We start from the raw sequence: 26152 nt of genomic DNA, 5'->3' as shown, positions 1-26152 counted from the left end.
ATGGGAATCTTTTTTTGTTAACAACAACACACTCCATACTGTAGTGCAGCCAGTCTGACACTTTAAAAAGAGATGGAAACTTTCACAGGGTGGGAACATTTCCAGGATCATTTTTATTTTTTTGTACTAAAAGAGCAGATAGTCAAAGGTCAGCTTTAGCAGTCCACTGTTACACTTAAAGTCTAGCCTACTCTTGACATCATTTTTAAAACCGATGAGTGACCTCATCACGAGACAGACAAGCTTGTGAGGTATCGTTCATCTCTTTTGCACACTAACACACACTCAAGTGTAGCATAAATCCAATCACAGTGTTTCCACTTCTTGCTGGAATAGATTAAAAGGAGAAAAGCTGGAGTAAGATCCTCAGGACTGATTTGTCAGATCTGAAAATAGTGTAATCTCATTAGTATACTGCAGGTAAATTCAATACAACCAGTCTTATATATCATATATCATTTTCCCACAAGTTAATCGCCATTATATTACTAGTTAGAAACAATAATGACCAGTATGCTCTAAAGCTTGTGTTACTTATTAACAAGTATCCATACTCATTCATGACAGAAAAAAACTTGTTTTGCATAATAAAGAACAGGGTAAATATTTTCTTTTTAATCCTTTAAAAGTTACAGTCCTCTTCCTTCTAAATGACTCATTTCCTTTCCTTTATGATCTAATTGAGCCCTGTGTAAAGTAGTATTTAGGCTGATGGGGTAACATTCACCCTCGTGCCTCAACAGCCACAAACGGCAGAAAGGTGAACAACATTTCCATCCAAGGGAACATTAAATCAAGCAGTCACATTTGGTTGACCAACCAGTCCATGACATCATGTTGAAAGGTTTTTAAACCTCAAAATCCGTTTTCCGCATGGCTTAAAAAGTCCACAGAGATCAGAGGGCATTGTAGTAAAAGCCTCCTCGGTTGTTGTTGTTGTTCCAGTTGTAATAGAGTGGTTGGGTTTTTGCACTTTTTTTGTTAGCAGGAGCGAGAGATTAAGTCCAGGTACATAGCCCCCGTTTCTATGGCTTGTTTCCCATAAACGTGGTTATTGGTTACAATTGGAATACAGTCAGACGTGAGAGCAAAGGGGGGTGGCATTATATGAGGCACTCAGCGTTATACAAAGGTGTAGTGAGAAATCTTCAGTTTTTCTAGTATTTAGTATGAAGACTTACATTATTGATTACCTTTACTTCATTTTTTTGAGTGGTCAAACACAGATGTGTTACAATGAACAGCTGTATCTGCTTCGCTGGGCAGATACAAATAATGCCCAAACATTTCCAGTTTCCTTTTTACTCAAAAGTAAAATGCTACAGCAAGGACATCCTTTCTAAATCAAGCTGTCTCTTTGTCAAGAAATTCTGCTGCTTCACCAGAACTGAGGCCGATTTTCAAACGAGAACATAAAAACCAGAGGGTGGACATCTCTCTCAGGGGACTGCAGCGTCTTGTAGTGGGGAGAAATGGAGTCAGGTCAAAATGATTCTCCTCGAAATGGGGCATAATGTAATCAACACAGGATCACTGCTGTGAGCCACTACTTCATGGAGGTTGAACACAAGACATTGATTTGTCTTCCATTTATGAAAGATGCATTATGTTCAGCAAAACATTTTAAGACTCATCCAATATCAGCTAAAAGTTGCTTGGATAATGGAGTCCGAGCTTGTAAGTATATTAACAATGCATCGCTTGGTTTTAATCGAGTGAGTTGACCACGTGTCTAATGGCTTGCATTGCATCTGTATTGCTTTCTAGTTCGCTTAAAATGGGAGTGCGAGCATGATTCTGTTAAGCCTGAGAAACAGAGATCTAGCCACTGTATATCGATATTTCATCAAGATAAATAGGCCTACAAGACGTTGAATTTTGGCAACGGGAGATGCTAAAAATTGGATTGTGCTGCAGAAACAGCATCCCCTTTAATGCAAGGGAGTGGGCTGATTGTTAAAAAAAGAGACAAAAGGAGAGTTTGTATGTCCTCCACTTTTGTTTAGGTGATGCCCCTTTGACTTGACAGGCTCCAGTCCAGGTATGCCAAGCCTCTTGCTCGACTCAGGCTGCTTAACACAACCCTCCTGTGAAGATTGTCCTGATGCAACTGAGTTAGGAGAGCTCAAAGCCTGTGTTCATACTGATAGCGTAGCGCAGCTTGTCGCGCAAGATGCTCTTCTTGCTGTAATTGGGCAATTTTAGCAGGTTGAAGCATGTTGATGAAGTGGGAAGTCGACCACCAGGCTCCTTCTTGCGGATTGTGAAAAAGCCCCTAAGAACACTGCCAAGGGTGTCTCCGGTGTCCTAGACACAGGAAATGCTCTGTTAGTACAAACGTAACACATGCTGCATCAATTTCCACCTTTTTTATTCTTACCTGATCATCTGAAACTTCCACACAACGGATGGAGAAAGGTGGTTTGAGGTAGGCGAAACCTAGAAGAGGCGGCCTAGAGCAGCTGGTAACAAACTGTAAAAACACACAAGAATAAATGAGACAGTGGTAAACCACTTGGGGGTAGAAAAGAACAGCTTTGGCTATGACAGTTGCAAACACTTTACTTTAAGGAACATAGCCCTCTCTTCAGCAGTGAAGTCACTGGACAGGATGTCCCACAGCCAGATGATGACACGATGGCTGCTGTGAAAACCTCCATAGTAGACCGTGTGTTTCCTGAGAAAGAGAGGAGAAGACAACAAGGATGAGCATCTCGGTACACAGGAAGCATAGATGAAGGAAAGTCTGTTGCGCCGCTCTAACTAAGTGTTTGGATTGAGGAGACTTCTAAATTAACAGGAACATCCTGCTAGATTTGGGACACATTTACTGAGGAAACATCCATTACAATGAGTATAACTGTTGCGGTGGCACAGCAAGTAAATAAGAGGAATTTAGCCTGCTCATCAAAGATGTCTGAAATGTCACATACTTGAGGTCATCAAGATCAATCTCGGCATTGTCTCCCGAGACAAGGCGCTGAACCTCGGGCGTGGAAAACATGTGCAGCCACTCTGGGTTAATGATGCTGCGGAAGCCCCGAATGAAAGCGCCCGTTTGCTCCTTAATCTGTGTGTGCATCCGGAAGTGAGCCATGAGGTGAATGTAGCTGATCCTGCAGGAAATGGTAGAGTTTACAGTGATTTCTTTGAGTACACGTCAAAAAAAGGACAACATTTAAAATATAAAATGGGTCAGTAGCGTTATTTTTTTCGATTGCATATAAAATATACATACTTGTTTTCGTTGATGACTGGCATGGTTTTCCCCCCAGGTATCAACTCATGACACACAAGCTGTAAGGGAAGATACAAAGCAGCGTTTAACTTGTGAATTTCCGGTATTTAACTACACTGTATCGTATCTTCCACATTTTCTGTTCTTACCTGCCCCATAACATCCTCATCATAGGATAATGTCAGTCCTAGATCCCCTACATCTCCATCATAGCGCTGAAGAAACAAATCAAATGAAAGATGTAAGATGAAAATGGGATCAATTAGTTAAAAACTAAATTGTCAGTGTACTTCTAGCCAACCTTAATGGAAGTGAGGTTCTTATAAAACTCAGAGTCCAGCGAGGGCAGCTCGTCGATGGAGCTGTAAAAAGTGCTGTGGTGGTGACCCAAGACTTGACTGAGGAAGAAGGAGGCAAAAGGGACGTCCACAACGATGCCCTGAGCATACAGACGTTACAGTTACATATTCACCGAAGATCACCCAAAGCAGTGTTCAGAGTGAGAGTGTTTTTTTAGAAGGCACAGATATACCTCATATATGGCTTTCCCAAGCATCTTCCCCACAAACTCAAACAGCTGCAAATGATTCTCATGGATGTAAGATGTGGGTGAAGGATACAACCTTTCATTTCCACTCGTAGTCTATGGAAAATAAATAGCATATCATACAAAACAATAAAATCAATGTCAGCAGCAGAAGTGTGATGATTTAAAAAAAAAGAAGAAAAAAGGCTTTCTATTTGCCTGACTTACCCTGAACAGGTTGAGAGCAGGATTGAACACTTTCTTAATGATCTCCTCCAGAAACTCTTTGAACACACCATCCTGATCGATACCAGCCTCGTCTACTCCCAGATCATTGACAAACTTCACACGAATAACACCTTTTATGGAATTTGCCGGTAATCTGCGGAGCTGGTCATATCCATCCTTAGGACAGGGAAACACAAAGTGTTATTATGGAACAACTGACTCCTCCTTCCTGCTCTCCTTCAAAATCTGATCTGTGGACTCCATACCTCTAACATCCGTGAGCGCCGAATGGTAATATGGGTGACATGTGGTGAAGCAGAGCTGGTTTCTACCAATCCTAAACTTTCTTTTTCCTTTGTAACGATGTTCCTGAACAGCAGCACCCTCTAAAGTGAGAGGGAAAGTAAATATACAACTGAGAAATTAAAACGACACTCTGCCTTTAAAACAAAGGATCCTTTTTACTCACGTTTTTATGTGGAATGACATGTGGGATGTACTGTAGTAAAAGCTGGGCTCTTCTCTTGCCTTTCTCCAGCTCTTGGAACAACAGGCTGGGCTTCAGGTCCCTGAACGCAACCCCACAAAGATGAAAAGGCGAGCTTTCAAATGTGACCCCAAAGCAGAAACAGAGGGCCGATGTGTTTAGGATATTAACAACTATTCAGTGTTACTTACTTGCGTAGCCAGTGATCATCAGGGGTGAATCGTCGCCTGCAGTCCCGCTCATAAAGCACCATCAACCAGCCATGAACACTGTGGAACAACTCCAGTTTCTCTCCCTTAGCATTTTCTATTAAATACCAAACAACTTTTTCAGTAAAATAAAAATTCAAATCAGGTGCCATCATCATACCCGTCAAGATTCAGTGAGGTCACACACTCACCTAAGATGCCATCCCATATCATCTTGTACACAAATGTGTTCAGAAATGAAGAGATAGTGAGGAGTTCCTCGATCTTGAAAGATGTTTGTTCTTCATAGACTTCAATGTCATCCAGAATTCTGTAACACATTAACAGTGCGTCATAAAATATTGCTGCTACATTGGGCAACACATAATTTTTTTGGTTTTTTAAACGTAAAATTACGTGATGAGGTGCCGTGAGCAGTCACAGAAGAGCATGAGCATAGCCAGGAGCTGCTTGGACTCTTCAGTGTCATTGTTCAGACACTCCATGAAGAGTTTGAGTCCTCCCTGAGGACCCAGCTCACAGATGAAGGCCCAAAGTTTGGGCAAAAGTTCATCGAGATGTGTCAGACCTACAGAGAATGCACAGTGATAGACTCCATGATGAACTTTCCAGGATGTTTCCCAAATACTGTATACGGTTGTATGACATAAAAAAAAAAAAAAAGTACAATTCTGGTACTGACCAGTGAGTATCTGGAGTCGTATTTGCGTTAGAGTAGACAGAGCCGTCTGGTAGAGCACACAGATGCTGCACACCTTCTGAACTTCAGCTGAGTCGACTCGCTTCCCTCCAACTGGTTTCAGGATGTTCCGTACAGAAGCCGACTTCTGAAACGCTCGCTTGAAGAGGTCTGTCAAAACACAGACACAATACATCGGGATGCAAAGAGCCTTCGAGGACCTCTTGAAACAACAGATTGTGCTTACCTTAAAATAGAATAGGTTTGGGTTTATCACTCACTTTTAACTGGTAGATTGTTTTGTGATGTGCTTGGCTGCGGGGGTGGGGGAGTGGGCTCCTGACTCTCCAGCTTTTTAGAGAGGACGTCACTGAAGAGCGTCCGAATGACAGAAACACCCCACAGGTACTGAAGCTGTTTAGTGACCAGAGGCATCGACTCATTCAGACTACAGAGACCGGGAGACAGAGGAAGCAGAAGGGAGAAAAAGTCAAGTATATATATCTGGCATTCCTTTTTTTTCTTTTATTTAAACAAAGGAAAATTGAGAATCTACTTAAATACAAGTCAATCTGTTACTTGCAGAAATGACACAAATAATTATGCTTTAAAAAGGCATACAACACATGATGGCTTGGTATGCAGTCAACCTAGACACCAAATTTCTAGCTAAAGCTCTTCCTCAGGAGGGACCAGGCAGTATATCAAGACTGTGTGTTCTTTGTCTTGTAAGCACAATTGATTTTTGTGCTTCCAAAGAAATTAAAATGTTAACTTTTGCATTTAAAAAAGGGCCTAAAACTAGGGCTGTCAAACGATTAATTTTTAATTGCGATTAATCACTGAATTTCTATAGTTAATCACAATTAATCGCATGTTTTATCACATGATTAAAATTCTATTATTTTGCATTTCAGAACTGTTTTAAGTACATATTAACAATGGAAAGCAATTCTGACCAGTGTATCTTGATTGGGAATCAAATGAATGTAAAGAAAGTGACTTTATGAACTTGATTTTAAGATTTGTATTTGTTTATCATTTACTGTAAACAAAAGAAAAATGTGTGAATCTAGTCACATATAGAGAATCTACAGTCAATATAGTGTGCAATAACTCCTAAATAATTTTGATTACTCACTGACGTCGAGTGATCACCTTGCATCACTTTGCAGCAGTTCCAGTTTAGCTGCTTTCTCCGTGTCATACAGGCTGTGTATGCGTGAAACTACTGTCCCCCTCAACGGCAATGTATAAGACGGGTCAGAACATGCCAACCGTAGTCTTTAAGACCAAAGTCTTCTACGATGCTGACAGGTCTGCAGTTAGTTGCAAGAGCAGTAGTAATTTATTTGGATTTGGTTTCATCCGCAGTTCGGCAAGTAGCACTCTCCAAAATAGTGCTTTGCCTGAGCCTGCTAGCATCAACCTGAGTCACGTTAACTGTACTACTATGCTTAGCTCGTAGGTGGTAGACGTGCTTCGGGGATATTTTAATTCGGCTTTACACAATGTGCATATGGCTTTCGACCCGTCCGGGAATTTTGGAAAATGAAAAGTGCCATTCAGAATTGTGTTGCTGCTGTCTTTCTCCATCATGCCTGCAGCCTGCAGCAGCAGGATGTGTTACGAGGAAGTATGGCAAAGTGCGGCAAAGGGTCAAAATAGTAGCCTGTTAGGCACGACGCGAAGCCGAGTGAAGTGAAAATAAATTAATAAATAGCTACCTAAAACCTTTCCTCTGTTTGTATATTTTGGGTCTCCTGGGAACCCCCTTTTCTATGCAGTTTTCAGGTTAATATTAAGTTATTGGATTCATTCAAGCAAATTAAGGCATTTCGCTGACCCGTAATCTACAGTCTGAGAGAACCATCCCAGGACAGGGTGCCAGTGGGTAAGGTTAGACTTCTTTTGGGATACATATCTCTGGCAGTAGGACAGCATGTCAGTCAGGTCCTTCACAAAATGATTGGCCTCCTCTTCAAGGACTTTCTCATTAAGGAAGCCCAAATGAATCAGATTGCCTATCAAACATGAGAAAGATGTCGTCAGCAACTGTAAAATTAACAATCCACAGGACACACAATGATTCTCCGTGCACAACTAGATTGCATCGATAAAGCACATATTTATTCAAAGTACTATACCAAGTAAACAGAGTGTGTGGCTCCCCTCAAGACACACACAGATGTCCAAACACTGTTCTTCCCGGCTGAGAAACAGAATGAACTTCCGCAGCAGGTCATGCGTCTGGATGGACGCCATACACTGTGGAGACAGAGCAGATATTATAACCTACTCTGAACTATCATTCAAACTACAATATACAGTACCACTATGCAACAACAGTACTGGGTAGGGATTTTACCTCTGGAGTAAGCACATTGAGGTGAGATACAATGGCTGGAACTGACATGATGTGAAGGAGGAATGATCTTAGCAGGTTATCAGAAAAGTGAGCAGCAATGACCGGCCTGAAAAAAAAAGTGATTTAGTTAAAAGGACAGCCTGCAAATAAAAACACAAAAACACAAAGCTAACTGGATATAACTGAATTGGATATAACATGTTGAATAGCAGTTACAACCATTAAATTACCAGATCTCGGCTCACCTTAATGACAAAGAGAAGATAGCTGTTAGAGTGCCTTTGGAGAGAGATGGTTTAGTACGAGCCAAGCCATTAGTCAGCAAGATCTAAATAAGAAAAAGTGAAGATGTCATACAATGTGCTTTTTTATTAAAATGACAGCTGGCACTGAAGAATAAAATAGGTGTTACCCTACTTCAACTAAAAAAGTATGAGCTGTAATACTGAACCTGGAGTATTGAATAGAATCCCTTTTGATTGAGATGGCCCATAATATTTTCACAAATCCTCGTCAAAGCGGGTCTGAGAGCTTCTCCTAAAATAATGAAGGGAAGCTATTATGTTTTTCTTTGCAGAAAGCACGTCGTGGAATAACAAAGTTATGTTTATAATAATGACATCAGCTTGACTTTAGACTTACCCTTCCCTCGGACTATCCGCCAGGTTGAAGTGTCTGTGAAGGTCACCAGCATGGTGAGGTACAGCGTTACCAATTTATTGTCCTGAAGTATGTCAGGCTGCATATGACAAAACAGACGTGATGTGACACGTACAATTAAAGTCATGAAAAAGAATATCAAAACACATTTTCCAGCATTCCAAATCGAGACTAACCTTTAAATTTTTCAGTATTTGACAGCAGGTCCACAGCACATCTTTTATCTGTTTGAGCCAGGGAATGGTGAGGTCTTTGGAGAGAGTCAAGGAAACATACCAGACCTGAGGGCCAAATGCAAGAATAGTCACTGAGAAAGGAATCACATTTTAAAGAATGCTTGGTATGTGGATGGGATGCATATGCACACTCACTTTAGGTTCATTTTCAACCTCCATGCTGGCAAGGATTGCACGACAGAGCTTCTCGAACCTCTGTGTAATGCACAAAATTACAGTAATTTGAGCCACACAGCACAAGAGAAGTGTATAAACTACTACTGTTATGTTTACAACAGTCTCTCAAATGTCTCCACAAAGGTAAGCATTAAAGGCTAACAGAAACAACATTATTATGAAAGTAATTACCTTGTGTACTAATGATTGTTATTAACGTAACCTAAAAAGCATAGCTGCAACTCACCATCTTATCCTCTTGGCAATATACGAATAGTAATTTCCGAGCAATTTTGAAAATTGAAAGTGCATTTCTTTTTGATGTCCCAGTTTCTGAAGCTTGAAAATAGTCATCAACCTCTTTCCTGGTGAGACAGACAGAAATTATTGAGCCAACGATTACATGAACATGAAACCCAATATGTATTATTTTACAATTGATATTCATGGCAACATACTGAAAGGTCTTCAAATTGCAGGTAACCAATACATCGGCAACAGATTTTAAGATTGGAGACTACCGTATTTGCTTCTGGAGTCTGCAGCGACAGAGAAATCTCCTGACCAGGGCTTGGATGTGGATTGCTGATTTTTCCTTGTCCTTATGTCCTCTCCTTTCCTCCCTGGCCTGCCTGGCTTTGTCCAGGAACTCGGACTTGGCGCTTTGAGGTACACTAAACATTGTGCACCTTGGAAAAGAAGAATTAAAAGCACTTACTATACCCTGATGATCCGCATGCTTGTACTGATTACATTTTGACAGTGGCTTCGGAGCACATATCTGCGCTTTAAGAACATTGTGACTGACAGCATCCCAACAACTGCACATCATCACATTGCGTTGCTTTGCGTTAACTTACCTGCGATATTCCTCAGGCTCCCCTGGCGCTATACCTCCTCAGTCATTTGGTTGGCCTTGAGATCCGAGCGGGCGGAAAACCAAACAAAGATGAAGACTAACTTGCCATCTCTGGAGCAGCGGGCGACACAGGAAAGATGGAGCTGGGATAGTTAGCAGACAAGGCTAATTCGCCGCTGCTCCACTTGATACTGTCTTACAGAGAATCTCTTCACATTCATTAAGCGATATTTATCATCATAGCGGGGTTAGGTTTGATCCCGTATCAATGACAGCCTAAAAAACACGGGGGACATACCGTTTAGAAATGTAAACAATGAGAGCAGATCCGTACATCGACTGCAGCCATTAATCCCTGTGCCGCACTAAATGCGTCCGGGTAGTGTTTGTCTAGAGATGTATAAATCGGGAGAGTATTTGTCGATAGAAGGTCTCTATGCCAACCTATCTTTGTTCGTGTTGTAACAACAACAACTTTGTATTTCAGCTGGTGGATAATGCTTTCGTCCAGTGTGTTAGGTCGGTGGTGGGGGGACTGTTATCACTGTTACTCCTTCAACAACGGAAATGTGCAGGATAAGGCTAGTGTAATTAAAGCTGTTTTGCAACATGTTAATTAAAAGTAGTCGGACAGAAAGTGGGCTGAAGTGTGTTTTATTGTTACTTCTCATTTGCCTCATATTGTACAACACTTTGTAACGTTTAACAAAATAATGTTAACGGTCCCTTTAAACAGAGACGAGGAACGTTGACGTCGTGTTTATAACTGCGCAGCGTTGGACCGGAAGGAAGTGGGTGTTAGCTGACTGACGTTAGCAAGCTACAATTATAAAGTCTGCTGCGGGTTCTATGGTAAATATACTTATGTTTGATCAAAGGCCAATTACAAACACGCTACAAACGTTATATAAAGAAAGATGTTTTAAAAGGCAGTGTCATAATATGTGTAACGTTATCTTTTGCTCTTTTTTTTTACAATATAACGTTAGGTAACTTTAATTGATGCTAACCAGCAAGCTAACATTATAGCGGTGCTGGCTAAAATCAAATTACTACTTACTGGATTGAGTGATAGCACGGATCAGTGTTTTACCCTACAACGAGAAAATAAGCCGTGGACAGTCGTACAAACGTAATAACGCGTATTATTAGCGTTTTGAAAAAGGATAGCAGCCGCATAGTAAGAGTCTGTAGTGCTGTCTTTGACTTGTCCCTGTCCTGTTTAACGTTAAGCTTTAATATGGCAGCCATAATAAACATAATGAAAAGAATACATAAAATTGTACTAATAGTATGAAAGACCCCAGGACATGGATAGTGTTTTTTTATGTTTTCCATTGACATATTGCGAATAAACGTTTTATTACAGCTTATTGGACATACAATTTTGCCACTAAAACCCATTATATTAATAAGACATTTGCGTCAGCCTTTATGACTTTTAGTGGTTTATTTTCGCTATCGGAAAAGTCTTGAAAAAGTATCAGAGTCCAGCGTCAGAAATGAAACAACGTTACATGAGTCACTAGCTACATTTATTGCAGTCATTTTGCAGATTAAAAGATTTAAATGGTGATACGCTATACATGTTTTCTTCTTATTGTCAACACATTTCAAAACACTACCAACAATGAATTGATTACCAACTGCATTGCAAAAGCCTGATATAGCTTTTTCCTCTGAGCCATAAACCTCTGTTGTTGCCTCCTAAAAACAAATAAAAACGTATAGATAAAACATGGACGCATTTATTCCGAGTCAATCCCACATACACTGTCCTGCTGGCATAAATACTTGCGCCTATTTTAAAATGATGATAAAACTATATTTGTGGCCTGATATAAAATAATTGCATCTTTAGTTACAACAAATGGGCTTGGGGCTGAGTGCCACAGATGGGTTAGGGAAGTCAGAAAATATTGAGAGATGGACTAACACATTGCTGGATTTGGTCAAAAGATATAGAATAACACCAGCCTTATACTTAAAAAAAAAGAAGAGATATCTACATTTATATAGACCTGTGTGTTAATATTCTAACTGTTTCCACTCACTAACTTAAACCACGTTAATTCAGTGACACACCAGCCTTGATTGAGGTGTCACTCTATGTTTTTACCTTGTTCTGTCCCAGGAAGAGATGTCAGGAGAGAGTGTGGTGAGCTCGGCACTGCCGGCAGCTACAACCCGGACTACATCCTTCAAGGGTTCCAGCCCCAGCTCTAAATATGTGAAGTTAAATGTGGGCGGGGCACTGTACTACACTACAATGCAAACACTAACCAAACAGGACACAATGCTCAAAGCCATGTTCAGTGGCAGGATGGAGGTCCTCACAGACAGTGAAGGTGAGCTGTTTGTGAAAATGTTTAAATTATGTGCAGGTGTTGTGCTGGCCGTGATCCAATACTAACTAATGTTTCACCGTTTCATATCTATAGGTTGGATCTTGATTGATCGCTGTGGGAAACATTTTGGAACAATCCTTAACTACCTTAGAGACGGAGCAGTGCCACTCCCAGACAGCCGACGAGAAACGGAGGAACTGCTCGCTGAGGCCAAGTATTACCTTGTCCAAGGCCTAGCTGATGAATGCACAGCTGCCTTGCAGGTACCATCAGCACAGAGGGCTGTCAGTTAGGCAGGGCAATATATCTGTACTTCATCTACCGTCAGAATTGTTGTTAAATGAACTACACAGAACCATTGGATTAAATCATTAATATTAAAGGTTTAATTTCCGTGTACTGCACTTTATATCAGACCAATTTTGTCTAGTAACGTTTTTTTGTTTGTTTTCTTAAAAATATTCTAAAATTAATAATAATGCATTTATTTTATATAGCGCTATAGAGGTACTCGGAGGCACTTTACATAAAACAAAGACAGGAACAGTCAAAGCGTTAAACTACAAAATACAACAATATAACTACATCAACGAGAAATAATAACAAAAATCATAGATGAGAAAATTAAATGGGCTGGTTTTGAAAGAGGGGAGTGGATCGGGGGTTGTGGGTAGCAGCATGTCTGTGCAGGAGGTCAGTGGGGTAGGAGGGGGTGAGGTTGTGGAGGGCTTTGTAGGTGATGAGACTGTTTAACTGGATTCTTTGTTGAATGGGGAGCCAGTGGAGGTTTCAAGGACTGGGGAGATGTGATCTCTGGTGGGGAATGGGTGAGCAGACGGGCAGCTGAGTTTTGGATGTATTTTAGCTTGTTGAGGATTTTGGTGAATGTGCTGTACAGAATGCTGTTGCAGTAATCCAGTCGTACAGTGATGAAGGTGAGGATGAACATTTCAGCAGCTGAGAAGGAGAGGGATGGGCGAAGAAGGGCAATGTTTTTGAGATGGATGAAGGCAGTTTATGGAATATGGTTAATGTGGCATTTAAAAGAAAAGGGTTTGATCAAAGATGACCTTAAGGTTATGGATGTGTGTGGAAGCAGGAACAGTGGAGCCATTAACGCAGAGGGAGAAATGATGGCAGGATTTGTTGAGGGATTTGGGGCCGATGACGAGGATTTCAGATTTCTTACCGTTGAGTTTGAGGAAGTTAGCTTGCATCCAGGTTTTAATATCCTTGGGGCATTTATCTGTTTATTTTTAATGTTAAAATGTATTCATGGATAAGAAAATCAAATGTTCAAAACTACAGGTGAAAATGTCGTACTTTTTGTTGTATTCATTTTGCAACTACTATGAGAGACAAACAAATCTGGATGGAAGTAATTTGAAACCAATCTACTTAAAAAGTCTAAAAAACAACGATCTTTAGTTATTATTTGGGTGGGGGGTTTCATAGCCTTCATCCTCTTAGCTACCCTGTTCCACCAGGTGGCATCCTTCCTCTTATCATATACTGAATCTTCCAGTTTTGCAGGTGTAACTTTAAAATAAAAAATAATTGAATTATATTTTCCTCCAGAACAAAGAATCGTATGAACCCCTTTGTAAAGTGCCTCTGATGACATCATCTAAGGAAGAGCAGAAGCTTATTGCAACCTCGAATAAGGTAGGTTATGTTGTTGTTTATAATGCGCTGTACTTCTAATGTTCAATATCAAGAGAAATTGTCGTTTAGATTTTTCTTTCAAAATACAAACTTTTGTCTCTTCACAGCCTACTGTCAAACTGCTGTATAACCGAAGCAACAACAAGTATTCATACACCAGGTGAGTCCCTCTTCTACTGATATCAGAAGCTAGCATGTCCAAGTAAAGAAGGAACATAATGTGGTGAAATCATAAATGTTGTCTTAATAAATTACCATCTTGCATTTTTTTTTTCCTCCAGCAATTCTGATGACAACATGCTGAAAAATATTGAACTGTTTGACAAGCTGTCATTGCGGTTCAACGGTCGGGTACTGTTTATCAAAGATGTGATTGGGGATGAGATCTGTTGTTGGTCATTTTATGGCCAGGGGCGCAAAATTGCCGAAGTGTGCTGCACCTCCATTGTTTATGCCACAGAAAAGAAGCAGACGAAGGTAAATGTGCATTTGTAATATGCCCACTCTGAAGAGTTCTTTGCTCTGTTTTAAGCATAAAGCTACAGTATGTTGTTTATATCTCTTTAATCTCTTGTGCAACACTCTTCTTCTCTGCTAGGTGGAGTTCCCTGAGGCACGAATCTATGAGGAGACCCTCAACATCCTCCTGTACGAGTCCCATGATGGGAGGGGTCCAGACAATGCCCTGCTGGAGGCCACGGGCGGCGCTGCAGGACGATCTCATCATCTGGATGAGGACGAGGAGAGAGATCGAATTGAGCGAGTTCGTAGGATTCATATCAAACGACCTGATGACCGCACACACCACCACCAGTGACCTTTCTCTTTCGACCCGTCAGCCTGCGTCTCTGACCCTGGACAGTCTTTGCACCACGCTTTGTGCCTTATATCACCCAGCGCCTCTCTGTCTCTCTCCCCACTCTTTTACCAGCTTTTCCTCCAGGAGAGTACTATGAGATGAGTGTCATACAACAGTGTGTAGTGGTGAGGTGATTTTGTGTTTGTTTGTCATCTTTGTTTTGTGGTCTGTGGACAGGCTGTAGTGTTTTGTTCTCCGTTTGTTAGTCATTATAACCTTCTATTACTATGACTGCTAGTGTGCAGAAGCCCATAGACATGGGTGCTTGCATTCAGCACTGCAGTTGACCACAGTTTTACCTGAGTGTGTGAAAACAAAGAGTATTAAGAGCATTGTCGCAATGCATCCAGGAGAACTAGAATTATGTCATGTAAGCAGCTAAAGATAAATGGTTAATATTTTTGCTTCTCCTTACTATGGTTCTGACGGGTCCACTGTAAGGTCATGAGTGGATTACCCAGGTGTTCCACACAGTGGGGCCACATGGTGGCACTATTTTACTCTTAGAAGATGTTACCAAGGCTATTTTGTAGTCTGCAGATAATGGCAATTAAACCTTTTTTAATTTTATTAAGTTTTGATACAGTTAAGATATCACAGGTGGATGCAAAATGTCACTGTAGTGCTTTTGCCGTATTTAGTTTTAGCATTTTCCCTTCACTCCACTAAATGATCATTATTTTCAGTGGAGGGAACTTGAGAAGTGGCATGAGGTGTTAAATGTACTGGGGTGATTGAATGATGGATGCTGAAGCTGAAGTGAATGACTGTAACCGGAGATCTCCCTGGCAGGAAGGGAATCCTGTCTACAAGCTTTTAACACAGAGAGAAATTAGACCTGTCCATCACCACGTTAATCAGAGAATGTACTGTCTGCACACAATAGGTTTTAGTTGAAATATGTCTAACAATCACAGTACTTGTAGGCCTGTTGTACAGAAGTGAACATATATGTATGTTTTATATTTATACATACTTTATCACAAATAAATTTCTACAAACATTCTTTTCTTCTGTTTTCAATTTGCATATTCCCATTATCAGTGAACATACAAAATGATCATACATATGGCTTCATTTTAATAATCAGAATTGCACATTCTTTTAAGCAGTTTATGAGTAATGTGTTCTGTACATTAAAATAGTTTTGTAGATTTGCGGTGCAATTTCAGGCTTTGCTTTGAACTTTAGTGCTCAAAACAGCAGAGGCAAATCGTCAAACACAGAATGATGTTAAAACCTTAGCCTTTCATCAGAGGTTAATATTCTTTGATGGAAAAGTAAAATTCATCATTGACTAATATGCATACATGAGAAATGTGTTGCTGTACAACAAAGCAAGCTCATCCTGGGTTTCTCTTCTTGTCAGGTGCGTTTCCTGTATACATGTTGATCTCCCCTTAGGGGTCTCCTGATGAAATATGCAGGAGCTTCTCGTGTGTCTTCTCAACCCCACACACGTTACCGTGTCCGAGCCCGAGTGGCAACCTGCAGTGACAAACGGCTTGATTCACGTTGTATCCCTTTGTCTGCAGATTCATTTTAGAGCAGAGCATCATGTAACACACCAGGAGGCACACTCTTCGTCATAACATTCATCTCACCACCATGAGATGTCCGTTCTTGGCCTTGTAAACCATGGGTTCCTGTCCAGTGCTGAAATCCACCGCACTCTCTTTACCTGCCTGGATTTCAATCTTGATGCTGAGAATCAATACATAAGAGTTTTAGATTGAAGCACATATCACATGCAACCTCTTTGACTGTTTCTTAAACACAGACTTACCTGCCCTGAACCACTTTAATTGCATTCTGTTTGTTAGCAATGACAGCGAGTTTGGTCAAAAACTCAAACAAGTGGTCACACTGCATTACAAGGTCCCCCTGAAACAATCATAAAATAATACACAATCAATGTATGGAACCTACATTACAAAATTATATTTTGTATGTGGATTTAAGAAGCTTCTACCTGAAAATCTTCTGTGTAAATGAGCTGTATGATTCAACAATTTACTTAGCTTTTTGCTTCCTTTCAACAATATTCAGTTGAGTGAAGCTGCTTTAACAGTTCTCTCTTTATGTCTCTGGTAATTTGTACTTGAAATAGAACATCAAAAGCCTTTATAAAGTTTAGATTTGTTCCGCCATATTTGATCATTTCAATTTACACTAAACAACTTTCCCAGTGCCATGTTTATGGCCCAGGTGAAAAAGAGGCAATTCCAACGAGCCATAATATCTCCTGCATGTTATATATTCACATACCTTCTGTTTACGGTCCTCACATGTTATGTGGAATACAATCATGCCATCAGTCAAGTTACTGACCGAAATCCCTGTGATGAGTAAAATTGCAGACACTTTTAGCCCAACACGAAAACATCATCTAATGGTGAAATACTATCTATATTATCACATTGTCCCGACCTTTAAGAGAGGTATACAGCACGCTCTGTTTGATCTTGGCTTCCTCTATCACATAGGCAGCTGTCTTGGTGAGGATGAGCTGTCGTGGTCTTGGTTTGAAACCATTCCTATCATATTTAATCACCGGGACACTGTACTACAGCAACACAGAATACAACACAGTGAGGGGGGTTTGATGTGAGTTTGTATTTCCTCTGGGTGCATAATGACATTTTATTACCTTAATGTGCTCATTGCGTATCATCTGGAGAACCCTGCTGTTTATGTCTTGTTCACCTGGAGATGTTACATGATGTGAAAATGTTGAAAAGAAAAAGGGCATTATGTGAATGTATCTGATACTTACTGATTCTGGTGTCCACAAAAGGCTGAGCGACACTCTGTGGATAACTATCCTTTTTGGCCTTGAAGATAGAGCTGGTAAGAAGCTTCAGTTGAAACTGAAGGGACAACATATACAAAGCTGATCACTGCAACAGAGATAATATGATGATGAAGTATTATATAATGTATATTAATGTGTGTTACCTGAGCTTTTTTCTGGGGCGTGATTCCTCTCACATACTTCCGCACCATAAGACGGTAGTAAAGCTTACGCAGTATCTCTGATGTCTGACAAGAACAAAAACATGCACTGAGTCTAAATAAAAGCTAAGCTTGAATGTAATCGGTTTTGCAAAGAAGTTGGTTAATCATTGTACCTCTGTCAGCACAGCTGGTGGAGTTTGCCAGGTGGTTTTATCCAAAACTGTCTTTGGCAGGTTGCCTTTGAGCCTGTTCAAGTAATTTTGTCTCACAAAGGCCAGGTACTCCGAGTTATCTGTGCTTTTTGCTTGCCCTCTGGTCATATAACCTTTGATGAATCTAAAAATGATTGTAAAATCAGTGAACATGTGACAGTAAGCTTGAGAGGAGCTGTGTAATGATATTCCATCTTTTTTCTTACTTCTTGATGACTTTTACAGCCCAGGCTCTCTTTTCTCTCTCCTTTCTAGCCTGCGCTCCTCTCCAGCAGGTTTCAATCTTAGTGGCTGAGAATATAAACAATATAATAGAAGGTGTGTAATTTCCTTTAACTCACATAACAAAAAAAAAACATGCATTGTGGCATTTACCAGCTTCTTTCTGTTTTTTGAATTCTCCCTTTGCTTTGTATCCTTTGTATTTGGCTTGGAGCTTCGTCGCTGCAAATTCAGAGCATTACATTAAATCACTGTGCAACTACAAGTAATGACTAAGAATGAATCACACTAGACTTGCACTCACCCAGTTCATGTTTACATTTCTCAAAAGCATCCTCTGTGGCAAAAAGTGTCCTTGGATGACGGATGAATATTTTGGTACTATAACAAAGGAAACAATACAAATGTTTTTTGGCTACTCCTTGGAGTGCATACGCTCAGTTGTATTTAGGTAGTACTGTCCTTACCGTCCCATTTTGTACTCATGTGGCAGGTAGCCCAGATGTTGAACCAGCACTTCTACTCCATCAGCAGGCACTCCTCTCCAGTGAGGCCAGGTGGCTGGGCACAGGGGTTTATATCTGCAAGATGCAGCAAACAACCCACTCAGCATGTTTTAAATGCACTGGAGAATAACTACTTAAACTGAGGGGTTTAATAAAACAAATCAAGTGTACGGTCTGAGCTGTGGTCCTTCATACCTCTTTAAGAATACCTCATATTTGCGTCTGTACGCAAAACCAGCTCGTCTGACTCTGAGGTGCTCCATCAGGCCCAGGTATTTCACCTGGTGCCTGATCAGAGCTTCGTCAAATTGACCTGTGTTTGCGTGAGAGAGGCGAGAAGCAAATCAAATCTCCATCCTGTTAAGAAAATAGCTTCATGTATCTTCTATTAATTCAAGTACCTGGCTGCTTGGACTCATTGGATTTTAGACAGCGTATGTACCAGGCCTCTTTAGCCATGAGGATCTCTGTCAGCTTCAGCAGGCTGCTCTTAAACTGGGTCGCCACCTACAGACACAACATGACGGTTGTAATCCCCAACAGTTCATCTGTCACATACATATGGCTTATTGATGTCAGACTGCTATTGACAGAGCAAAAATTATTTGCCTTTGTCTCAGTGTTCACTCTATCTAGACCACTTACTGATTTGTTTCTTCTCATTTATAATCTACATTGTGCATGTTTTTTCTCGTTAAAAATGTATCGCATATGTCCTGTATGGGCTACAGTCCTTTCTTTAGTACATTATGTGTTACATGTGTGAATGGTACATTGTTAATGTTATAATGGGTGCTAGTTTGTATTATATGATTTCCTAGTTGTAGATGGAGCTGACATTATTGTCTGCATGTATATATCTTGTAGGTCAAAATGTTAGACAATCAATAGAAAATATTTTGGGTGCTTGCAAATTTAAGTGTGAAAAAAAACTATATAGGTACCACTCTAGATAATGGCCAGAAAATGAATGCTTTTACATGGCTTTTAACTGAGTCACAGCATACCACTGATAATATATAACATTGGCTTCATTAGTGATACAGTTGAAGGATGTGGAAGGTCCAACATGGTCAGAACTCACTGTTTCTGGTCTTCGCCTGCTGTCTGGATCCATTGTGGAGAAGCACTCTCGGACAATAGCATTTTTAGACTGACAAATCAGCTATGAGAAGGTGGGATAACACACATAGATTATAACACACCAACTTGTATAGTAATGTGTTTGCCAACCCCTCCCGTATCATTTACAGCAGTGGAAACTAAAGTTGAATAGACTTTTTTTCACACTTGTCAAACACAGGTGTAACTAATAACACTGTTGATTCTTGCATTGTAATAACTGCTGGAACAGAGCCCTCATTCATGTGATTGGGTCCACCTGTGCAGTTTAAGTTTGCAGTAAAAAAAAAAAATCTGCTGTGACAAAGTGTGCACTGATGGCAAGGCTATCAAGAAAAAATATTAGAAACCAAGTTTGGAAACTTTACTGTAGATCCACACTACTGATAATTAATGAATTCATTAATGAGATATTAAATATTATGAAAGAATATAAAATGTTAATTTGCAGACTTACATCTTTAATGCTTTTATATAACAGGTCATTGTTTTTGTCCACGAAACCTAGATTGCCACACAAAAGCAAAAAGCTGTCAGTTGAAAATGGTTTAGATGTTTGAGTAACAAGGTCTGACATTGTGGTTTCTTTTACCCACAACGCAGTAGGTGACCTCCCCGGCATAATGCAAGAGACGGAAATCTCCCCTCTCCAGAGTCTTGCGTGTCATTTTGTCAGCCAGTTTGTGCCTGCAGTGAAAGAGGTGGAGAAAGACAGAGACATGAAGAGGCTTTACAGCCCTATCCTAATCCTCCGTCTCTATCGGAGCGCCACTGTCGGCTCACTCACGAGACACCGGTGAGCAAAACGTTTGATAAATAGAATGGGGTTAGACTTTAGTTTTGAGGAGAAGCTTTGAATTACACAATATCGTTTAGCTGGATATCCTATTTAATTAAAACAAGTGGTTAATAATAGGGGTGGGAATCTCTTGGCACCTCACGATTCGATTACGATTCTAAACCGATTATCGATGCATCTCGATGCAACAACTTTTGTATGTACATTTCCATGCGCGATTTAAAAAAAATATATATACATATAAATCTGAGTTTGCTACTCAGAGTTTGCTAATCACTTCCTAGACAAAGCAGCTAGACAAAGCTTAGATTTTGACATATACTGTATTTGTCACACACAAGTTTTAATGAAATATTTAGTCTACTGAGGTTTTTTTTATTTTGTAGTCATTCCATGCTTAAGCCTTAAACATGCTTGTGAAAGTCACCTTCTCTCACAGTAATCTTCCATGTCAGAGGCTCAGTCATGTTTAAAGGTGGAGAATTGGCTTCTTAGAACATGAAACATGAGGTGGTCAGATGTAATGTGATAAAGTAGATGAACAGCCTGTATGTGTTTTGCCTAATTATTTTATGTATTACAACTTTTTTTTTTTTCCTTTTGGCCATTTTTGTGTGTTTTTTTTTTTTGCACTCTTGCCTAAACTCTAAGTTATTGTCCATTATCCCATCCTCTTTCAGTCCCTCTGTTTTCTGATTTGTACTTGTCTAGAGACAGTAATTTTTAAATAAAAGTCAACACATTTTTTTTAATCAGAATCGAGCATCGAATCGTTCTAGAGAGAATTGCAATGCATCTAAGAATCGATTATTTTTCCCACCCCTAGTTAATAACCAAATGTGCAACTCCATGTTAACCTCCCTAATTGTGAAACAATCTGTAGGTGTGTGTTCAATTTTAAGGTTAAAGGTTTTAACTAACGTGACAAAGTGAGGATGATTTCCCATCTTTTCTTCCAGTCTCTCCAGGAAGGTGAGGTCTGTGACATCTCCAGGCCTGAGACACTCCTCATCCTGCAGGATTATCATCAACCCATGATAATACGTCAGCTTCACTATTGTCCGTTCAATATACTGTTCTACTCCAGTAAATACACACCAATATTGATATGATCCCTCTGTGTTTCTCCTCAACCAGGTCACAGATGATCTTGTTGTTGAAGAATTGGACTGGCTCCCACTGGGGGGGAGAATCATAAAAACAGATTGTGAATAGAAATCCATTCAACACCAGTCAGTGTAAAGAGTGTAGTGAAATCAATAGTCGTTATCCATCCAAGGTTTACCTCAATATCTTCTGCTTGATATTCCTCCTGCTCAGCCTTGAGTGTCAACTGGATAAAAAGCTGCTGCAGCTTCTCGTTGCAGTAGTTTATACAGAACTGCTCAAAACTGAGGAAATGGGTTGTGACACAGGTCAGGCTCAGTAAGAAATCATCACCACTTCCATTTATACTCCTGACGGTATCATGAGACAGGAAGCACTGGACTACTTTGGTTATTGAATATATTCTCATATAGCCTCTGTCTTTCTTTTATTACTTCATTCACTTCATATAACAATGTCAGATGCTGTATACCCATCAGGTTTTTTCTATTTTTTGTAAAAGTTTAAAAAGGTTAAAATAAAATAGAAAAAAAGAAATCACCACAGAATCACTCATGAATTAGCAGTTTTCCCAATGCGCTTCGTGAAGTGTTCCATGCAAATTTCAGCTGCTGTTGGTTAAAAAAAACTTTTAAACAGCCTTCATGAGGGTGTCAAACATAACCAAAGCAGTGCCACGATGTTAGAATAGGAAGGAATGTTTTGCCTACCTGTTAACATAGAAAACTTCAAATCCATATATGTCCAAAAGCCCTATTACAGTCTTCCTTGAAGAGTCCTGGGAAAATAATATTAAGTCTGTACATACTCATCCTCACTGCCTGGAATTTTTCACACACCGTTCTCCTCACCTTGTTCTCTATGGACTCGTTGATCCTGTTGACCAGCCAGGTGAAGGTCTGTCCATAGATGGCTTTGGCCAAGGCATCCCTGGCATAGATGGCATGATCGATTGTGAATGGGCTAAGGACCTTTACAGTGAGACAAAATCATAGCTACATTTCAAACACTACAGGGGAAGTTTAAATAGAAACACAACCTTTATCATAAATAAAACTAAAGGACAATTTAACATGGTGCACCTGATCTTTTTGGGCTTCAATCTTCCTGTATGTGAGTCCCTCTTGGAGACGGTGAGCATCAACTCCTAGTAACTGTAAGAAAAAAATAACATTAAGGGAGTTTATTCTTTGACTTTTCGTAACAATCCTGGATATCTAAAGACTTTTGTTTTCTATTTTCTTACATTTGAGACCCAGCGCAGCTCTGAATTGTTGCTGTTCAGGAGAGCATGGCCTTTACTGTCGGAGTCAAACTGAACATTCCCCAAGTGGAGAACACTTGCAACGGTCCCAAACAAGTGCTGCACAGAATGAAACTTTATAAGGCAATGCAAAACTAGTAGAGAAGAGTGAGTGGTTTAAATCAGCATCCAACTTACATTAGTGTTAATCGCATCAATGTTGATGATTTGAAGTGCGTTTTTGACCGTTTTCCAGTCATTTCTGTCATTAATGGAAGACACAATGGCACACTCTCCCTGTCAGAAACAGCAAACATAGCAACAGATTGTAAGTCTGCTATTGTCTTATAAATCGATTTTATTAAAACAGGATCACTGGGTTATATATACTTGGGTTAGGTAATTGTAATGCTGGCAGTCTCTCTCCAGGCCTAGCTGGCGCAGTAGGTCCTCCTCTCCTCCCTCCACTAGCTGGTAGAAAATATGGAAGTTTCTCTCCCCATGATTTTGATGCACAACCCTGGACTTCTCCAGCATGTAGTTCAGGATATGGCCTCCGACAGCATCCCCCTATGGGCATCATGATCCTAAAGACAGCAGCTCTACAACTTGCAGAAAAAACATAGCCTATGGTCCAGTGGACAGATTTAAAAAAATCCTCTTAGGTTAAAATATCTTCTTGATAGCTATTTTTTTTTGTCTTATAAAAGGACTTAACTGTCTCCTGTCATTTTAAATTTGCTTGGATGAATAAATTATTCCTTGAGTTCTAAAAAATGTCCTTTCATTCCTTTTTTAGGCTTCTAATACATTTTTACAAACATTTTTACAATTACATTTAAAACAATTATTAAAATTAGCTTGTCAGTTTTATTTTACATATTTCAAGCACCCCACGATAACATACATACTGTAAATGCACCTTGGTAACTTGGTAACCCCCTAATTTTTGGATGGAAGTACAATAGGTTGCATGAGAGTACTGCTGATTTTAAACAGGAGAACTATACCTAAAAGACTTCTCATAGCTTTTCTTTGATTTTTTCTTTCTTAATTATAATTTCTTAATATATTTCTTGGAAGCCCTTCTGTGAATCTGTCCCTTGATTCTTACCTGGCTGTCAAACTGAATGTCCATATACTTCCCAAACCGACTTGAGTTGTAATTTTTCAGTGTTTTGGCATTGCCGAAAGCCTGTGGGGAAACACCAAACCACATTAAATAAATAATGTTAGCATGACATGCTGTTTGGTATTTCATTACAGTGATGTAACATAAGTAACAATCAGACCTCGAGGACAGGGTTAGACATGAGCATTTTGTCCCTGACGGTGTTTAGCAGAGTGGTACTCGGACAGCTGACGGCGTAATACTGCAGAATCTTCTTGGAGGCCTCCGTCTTCCCTGCTCCACTCTCTCCAGAGATGAGGATGAAGTGATTGTTAAACTCTGTCAGCATGGTGTGGTAGGCGTTGTCTGCCAAGGCGTAGCTGTAGGGATGCAGCGCAATCGCAGTATTTCACAGATGAACCTAAGAACACTTGACACACACACATGCACAAATACTCTACTATACAGATCATACACTCACATGTGTGGTGGAAGCTCAAAAAAGTTGACACCCATGTAGAGATCCATCTGTTTCATATTGTAGATGTCCAGCTCTTTGTAGGGATTCACAGACACTAGCAGTGTGCCAATATAGGTCTAAAAGAATGAGGTTAAGTGATCATATTAGTTGTTCAGATGCATATGTACTTTTTGACAACAGGCTTTCAAAAAGTCTTTTTCAAGACTCACATAGATGAGATCTTTGCTGAAACGTTTCTTGAGGTTACTAAGGAAGGCTGCCTCTGTGGTTTCATCCAGGAGGACAAAATCCTGGATTCCAACCCGGTCCCTGGCAGTCAGGGCGCCCTCCATGTCCAGCTGACCCTGTGCAACAAGTTGTATCAACCATAAGGTAGCCAAAAGTCAAAATTCTTGGTGTTTAGCATCATAAACTGAGAATTTCTCTATTTCTAAAACATATTACACATTCAGTATTTCACAGCACCTAATTAACAACTTAGTCTATTTATTATTTATTCTTAACTTTAGAGGAAGCAAACTCTGCTGAGGTAACAATAACAAGTGTTTCACTTTTTACATGCATAATAATGATATTCAGAATTCTCAGCCATGTATTTTGACAAATGCGGCTAGATGAATGCATGTTTGTATAAATGGCTTCATGGGGGAGGACGGAGCTGAAAAAAGCACCAAAAAAAGCACAAACATGGTCCCTGTTAGTTCTATTGAAATAAGAGGTCTAGAGGTCCTATGTGTCTTTGAAGCAAAGCTATGTGATTGTGCAGACGAACAGACAGAAGCTAATGATTGCTACACAGCACACAGGGACCTTGGCTGGCAGCCCGTAGTTCACTAGAGCTGACACACCAACCAAACACAACACACTGTGCAAATGAACTCGGGGAGCCCAAACCAGCGGCACATTTAAGAGGCATAGTGGGAAAAATTCCACCAATCTGTTTTGCATTCTCAGCACCAACACTAGACCAAAGGTTTTCACAGCTTTTGTTGGTTTTGTATTTTTTTTCTCTCCCTCCTTTGGAAGCAGAAGTCCTTTGATTCTCAACTCTCTGTAAAAACATTAAAAAAAGATAATCCATTGGATCTAATTGACACAAAGCCCTCCGTCCCCCTTCCTCCCCTGCCTCTATCCTCCTCCTATGGCCCTCATTTCTTCTGAGAAAGGCCAAGTGTTTTTGTCCTGTAAATACCACGGAGCAGAGACAAAAAAGACGTCTTTAAAATGCAGTCTACAATCCATTACACATATTCCCCCTGCATATCCATTCAGTAATTATTCATTAGAAAACATTTAACGTCACAGTGAATTTCACACTAGGCAGTCGAAACACAATAGAGGAGATTTGGCCTATTTTGGGGTGAGGAGTTGGGGAGGGGTTGGCTGTACAGAGGAAGGGTGAAGGCGAAGGAGGGGGGAGGAGGGGAGCAGTATTTGTCTGATCTGAGAACCTCTGAAATGGGGCCGTCTTGAGACAACGGGACAGACTAAATAGTGCAGTAACGGTCTGTGCCCCGCTGCTTGCTGTGACACTCATTTAGTGTGCCCCGAGGGCGAACAATAGAGGCTTGTTCTTGGCAATCCTGTGCTGTAATTTGGACTTCATTACTTTGCTCACACGGGGCCCCATGGAAGGATAGAAGAGGCTAGTCAGATGAGAGTGTTTTTTTCCCACCTGTCAGCCCACACCCCCAATGCTCTCACCCCTCTCCTCAACAATACCCCTCACCCCGTGTCCCCACCAATAACCCTCACCCGACCCCCTTCCCATAGCCTCCCCCCTCCCACCCACCCACCCACCCACTTTAAGCCAATGAGACAGGTGAACAATATCATTGAAGGAACCCTTTTTTGGACGTCAGAATCAATCTGG

At 40.3% G+C, this 26152-nt stretch overlaps 3 protein-coding genes across 5 annotated transcripts; 1 reads left to right on the top strand and 2 right to left on the bottom strand.

Moving 5' to 3' along the window:
- Positions 1-1194: 1194 nt before the first annotated feature.
- Positions 1195-10181, bottom strand: ube3b (ubiquitin protein ligase E3B). The gene is made up of 27 exons (XM_078250658.1): positions 9648-10181; positions 9309-9476; positions 9035-9152; positions 8767-8826; positions 8572-8676; positions 8378-8474; positions 8187-8272; positions 7981-8063; positions 7736-7841; positions 7515-7635; positions 7214-7391; positions 5649-5815; positions 5371-5538; positions 5085-5256; positions 4880-4998; positions 4671-4785; positions 4462-4561; positions 4259-4378; positions 3993-4169; positions 3771-3881; positions 3540-3677; positions 3388-3453; positions 3239-3297; positions 2934-3116; positions 2566-2677; positions 2381-2473; positions 1195-2307 (listed from the first exon to the last, which is right to left on the bottom strand). Exons 2-27 carry the CDS (start codon positions 9467-9469, stop codon positions 2116-2118), a joined length of 3207 nt encoding a protein of 1068 aa, XP_078106784.1. The 5' UTR covers positions 9470-9476; positions 9648-10181; the 3' UTR covers positions 1195-2115.
- Positions 10182-10393: 212 nt separating this feature from the next.
- kctd10 (potassium channel tetramerization domain containing 10) lies at positions 10394-15524 on the top strand. Its single transcript, XM_078250657.1, has 7 exons — positions 10394-10498; positions 11781-11994; positions 12088-12257; positions 13573-13659; positions 13767-13819; positions 13941-14136; positions 14258-15524. Exons 1-7 carry the CDS (start codon positions 10496-10498, stop codon positions 14474-14476), a joined length of 942 nt encoding a protein of 313 aa, XP_078106783.1. The 5' UTR covers positions 10394-10495; the 3' UTR covers positions 14477-15524.
- Positions 15525-15595: 71 nt separating this feature from the next.
- On the bottom strand, positions 15596-24617 carry myo1ha (myosin IHa). Of its 3 annotated transcripts, XM_078250653.1 has the most exons (31): positions 24489-24611; positions 24280-24395; positions 23980-24178; positions 23802-23882; positions 23078-23257; positions 22886-22984; positions 22691-22807; positions 22527-22598; positions 22296-22415; positions 22155-22222; positions 21623-21728; positions 21436-21516; positions 21259-21350; positions 20131-20225; positions 19996-20042; positions 19501-19581; positions 18818-18923; positions 18612-18729; positions 18378-18491; positions 18215-18291; positions 18064-18132; positions 17895-17979; positions 17650-17812; positions 17477-17560; positions 17295-17388; positions 17169-17224; positions 16949-17084; positions 16787-16857; positions 16305-16402; positions 16123-16222; positions 15596-16006 (listed from the first exon to the last, which is right to left on the bottom strand). In XM_078250653.1, exons 1-31 carry the CDS (start codon positions 24609-24611, stop codon positions 15980-15982), a joined length of 3075 nt encoding a protein of 1024 aa, XP_078106779.1. In that variant the 3' UTR covers positions 15596-15979. The 3 variants fall into 3 exon arrangements, with proteins under 3 accessions (XP_078106779.1, XP_078106780.1, XP_078106782.1); XM_078250654.1 differs by having other exon boundaries at positions 15596-16222; positions 22691-22822; positions 22901-22984; positions 24489-24617; XM_078250656.1 differs by having other exon boundaries at positions 15596-16222; positions 22155-22207; positions 22284-22415; ... (1 more) ...; positions 22901-22984; positions 24489-24614.
- Positions 24618-26152: the final 1535 nt, after the last annotated feature.

The sequence above is a fragment of the Sander vitreus genome, chromosome 5 (genome assembly GCF_031162955.1).
Source record: "Sander vitreus isolate 19-12246 chromosome 5, sanVit1, whole genome shotgun sequence".
Classification (NCBI taxonomy): Eukaryota; Metazoa; Chordata; class Actinopteri; order Perciformes; family Percidae; genus Sander; species Sander vitreus.
Note: the sequence above shows the minus strand (reverse complement) of the source record. Positions and strands in the feature narration are given on the sequence as shown.

Bases quoted from the DNA above. Each gene is read 5' to 3' on its own strand.
- ube3b (XM_078250658.1), bottom strand. From the start codon at position 9,469: ATGTTTAGTGTACCTCAAAGCGCCAAGTCCGAGTTCCTGGACAAAGCC. The intron at 8,677-8,766 runs GTGAGTGTGCAT...TTTGGCCCTCAG, and splicing joins AGGTTGAAAATGAACCTAAA to GTCTGGTATGTTTCCTTGAC. The intron at 3,454-3,539 runs GTTGGCTAGAAG...TTGTTTCTTCAG, and splicing joins AGAACCTCACTTCCATTAAG to CGCTATGATGGAGATGTAGG.
- kctd10 (XM_078250657.1), top strand. The intron at 12,258-13,572 runs GTACCATCAGCA...ATTTTCCTCCAG, and splicing joins AATGCACAGCTGCCTTGCAG to AACAAAGAATCGTATGAACC. The intron at 13,820-13,940 runs GTGAGTCCCTCT...TTTTTCCTCCAG, and splicing joins AACAAGTATTCATACACCAG to CAATTCTGATGACAACATGC.
- myo1ha (XM_078250653.1), bottom strand. From the start codon at position 24,611: ATGGAGGGCGCCCTGACTGCCAGGGACCGGGTTGGAATCCAGGATTTT. The intron at 24,179-24,279 runs GTGAGTGTATGA...GCATCCCTACAG, and splicing joins TTTGAGCTTCCACCACACAT to CTACGCCTTGGCAGACAACG. The intron at 18,492-18,611 runs GTATGAAGGACC...TGCATCTTGCAG, and splicing joins TATGAGGTATTCTTAAAGAG to ATATAAACCCCTGTGCCCAG.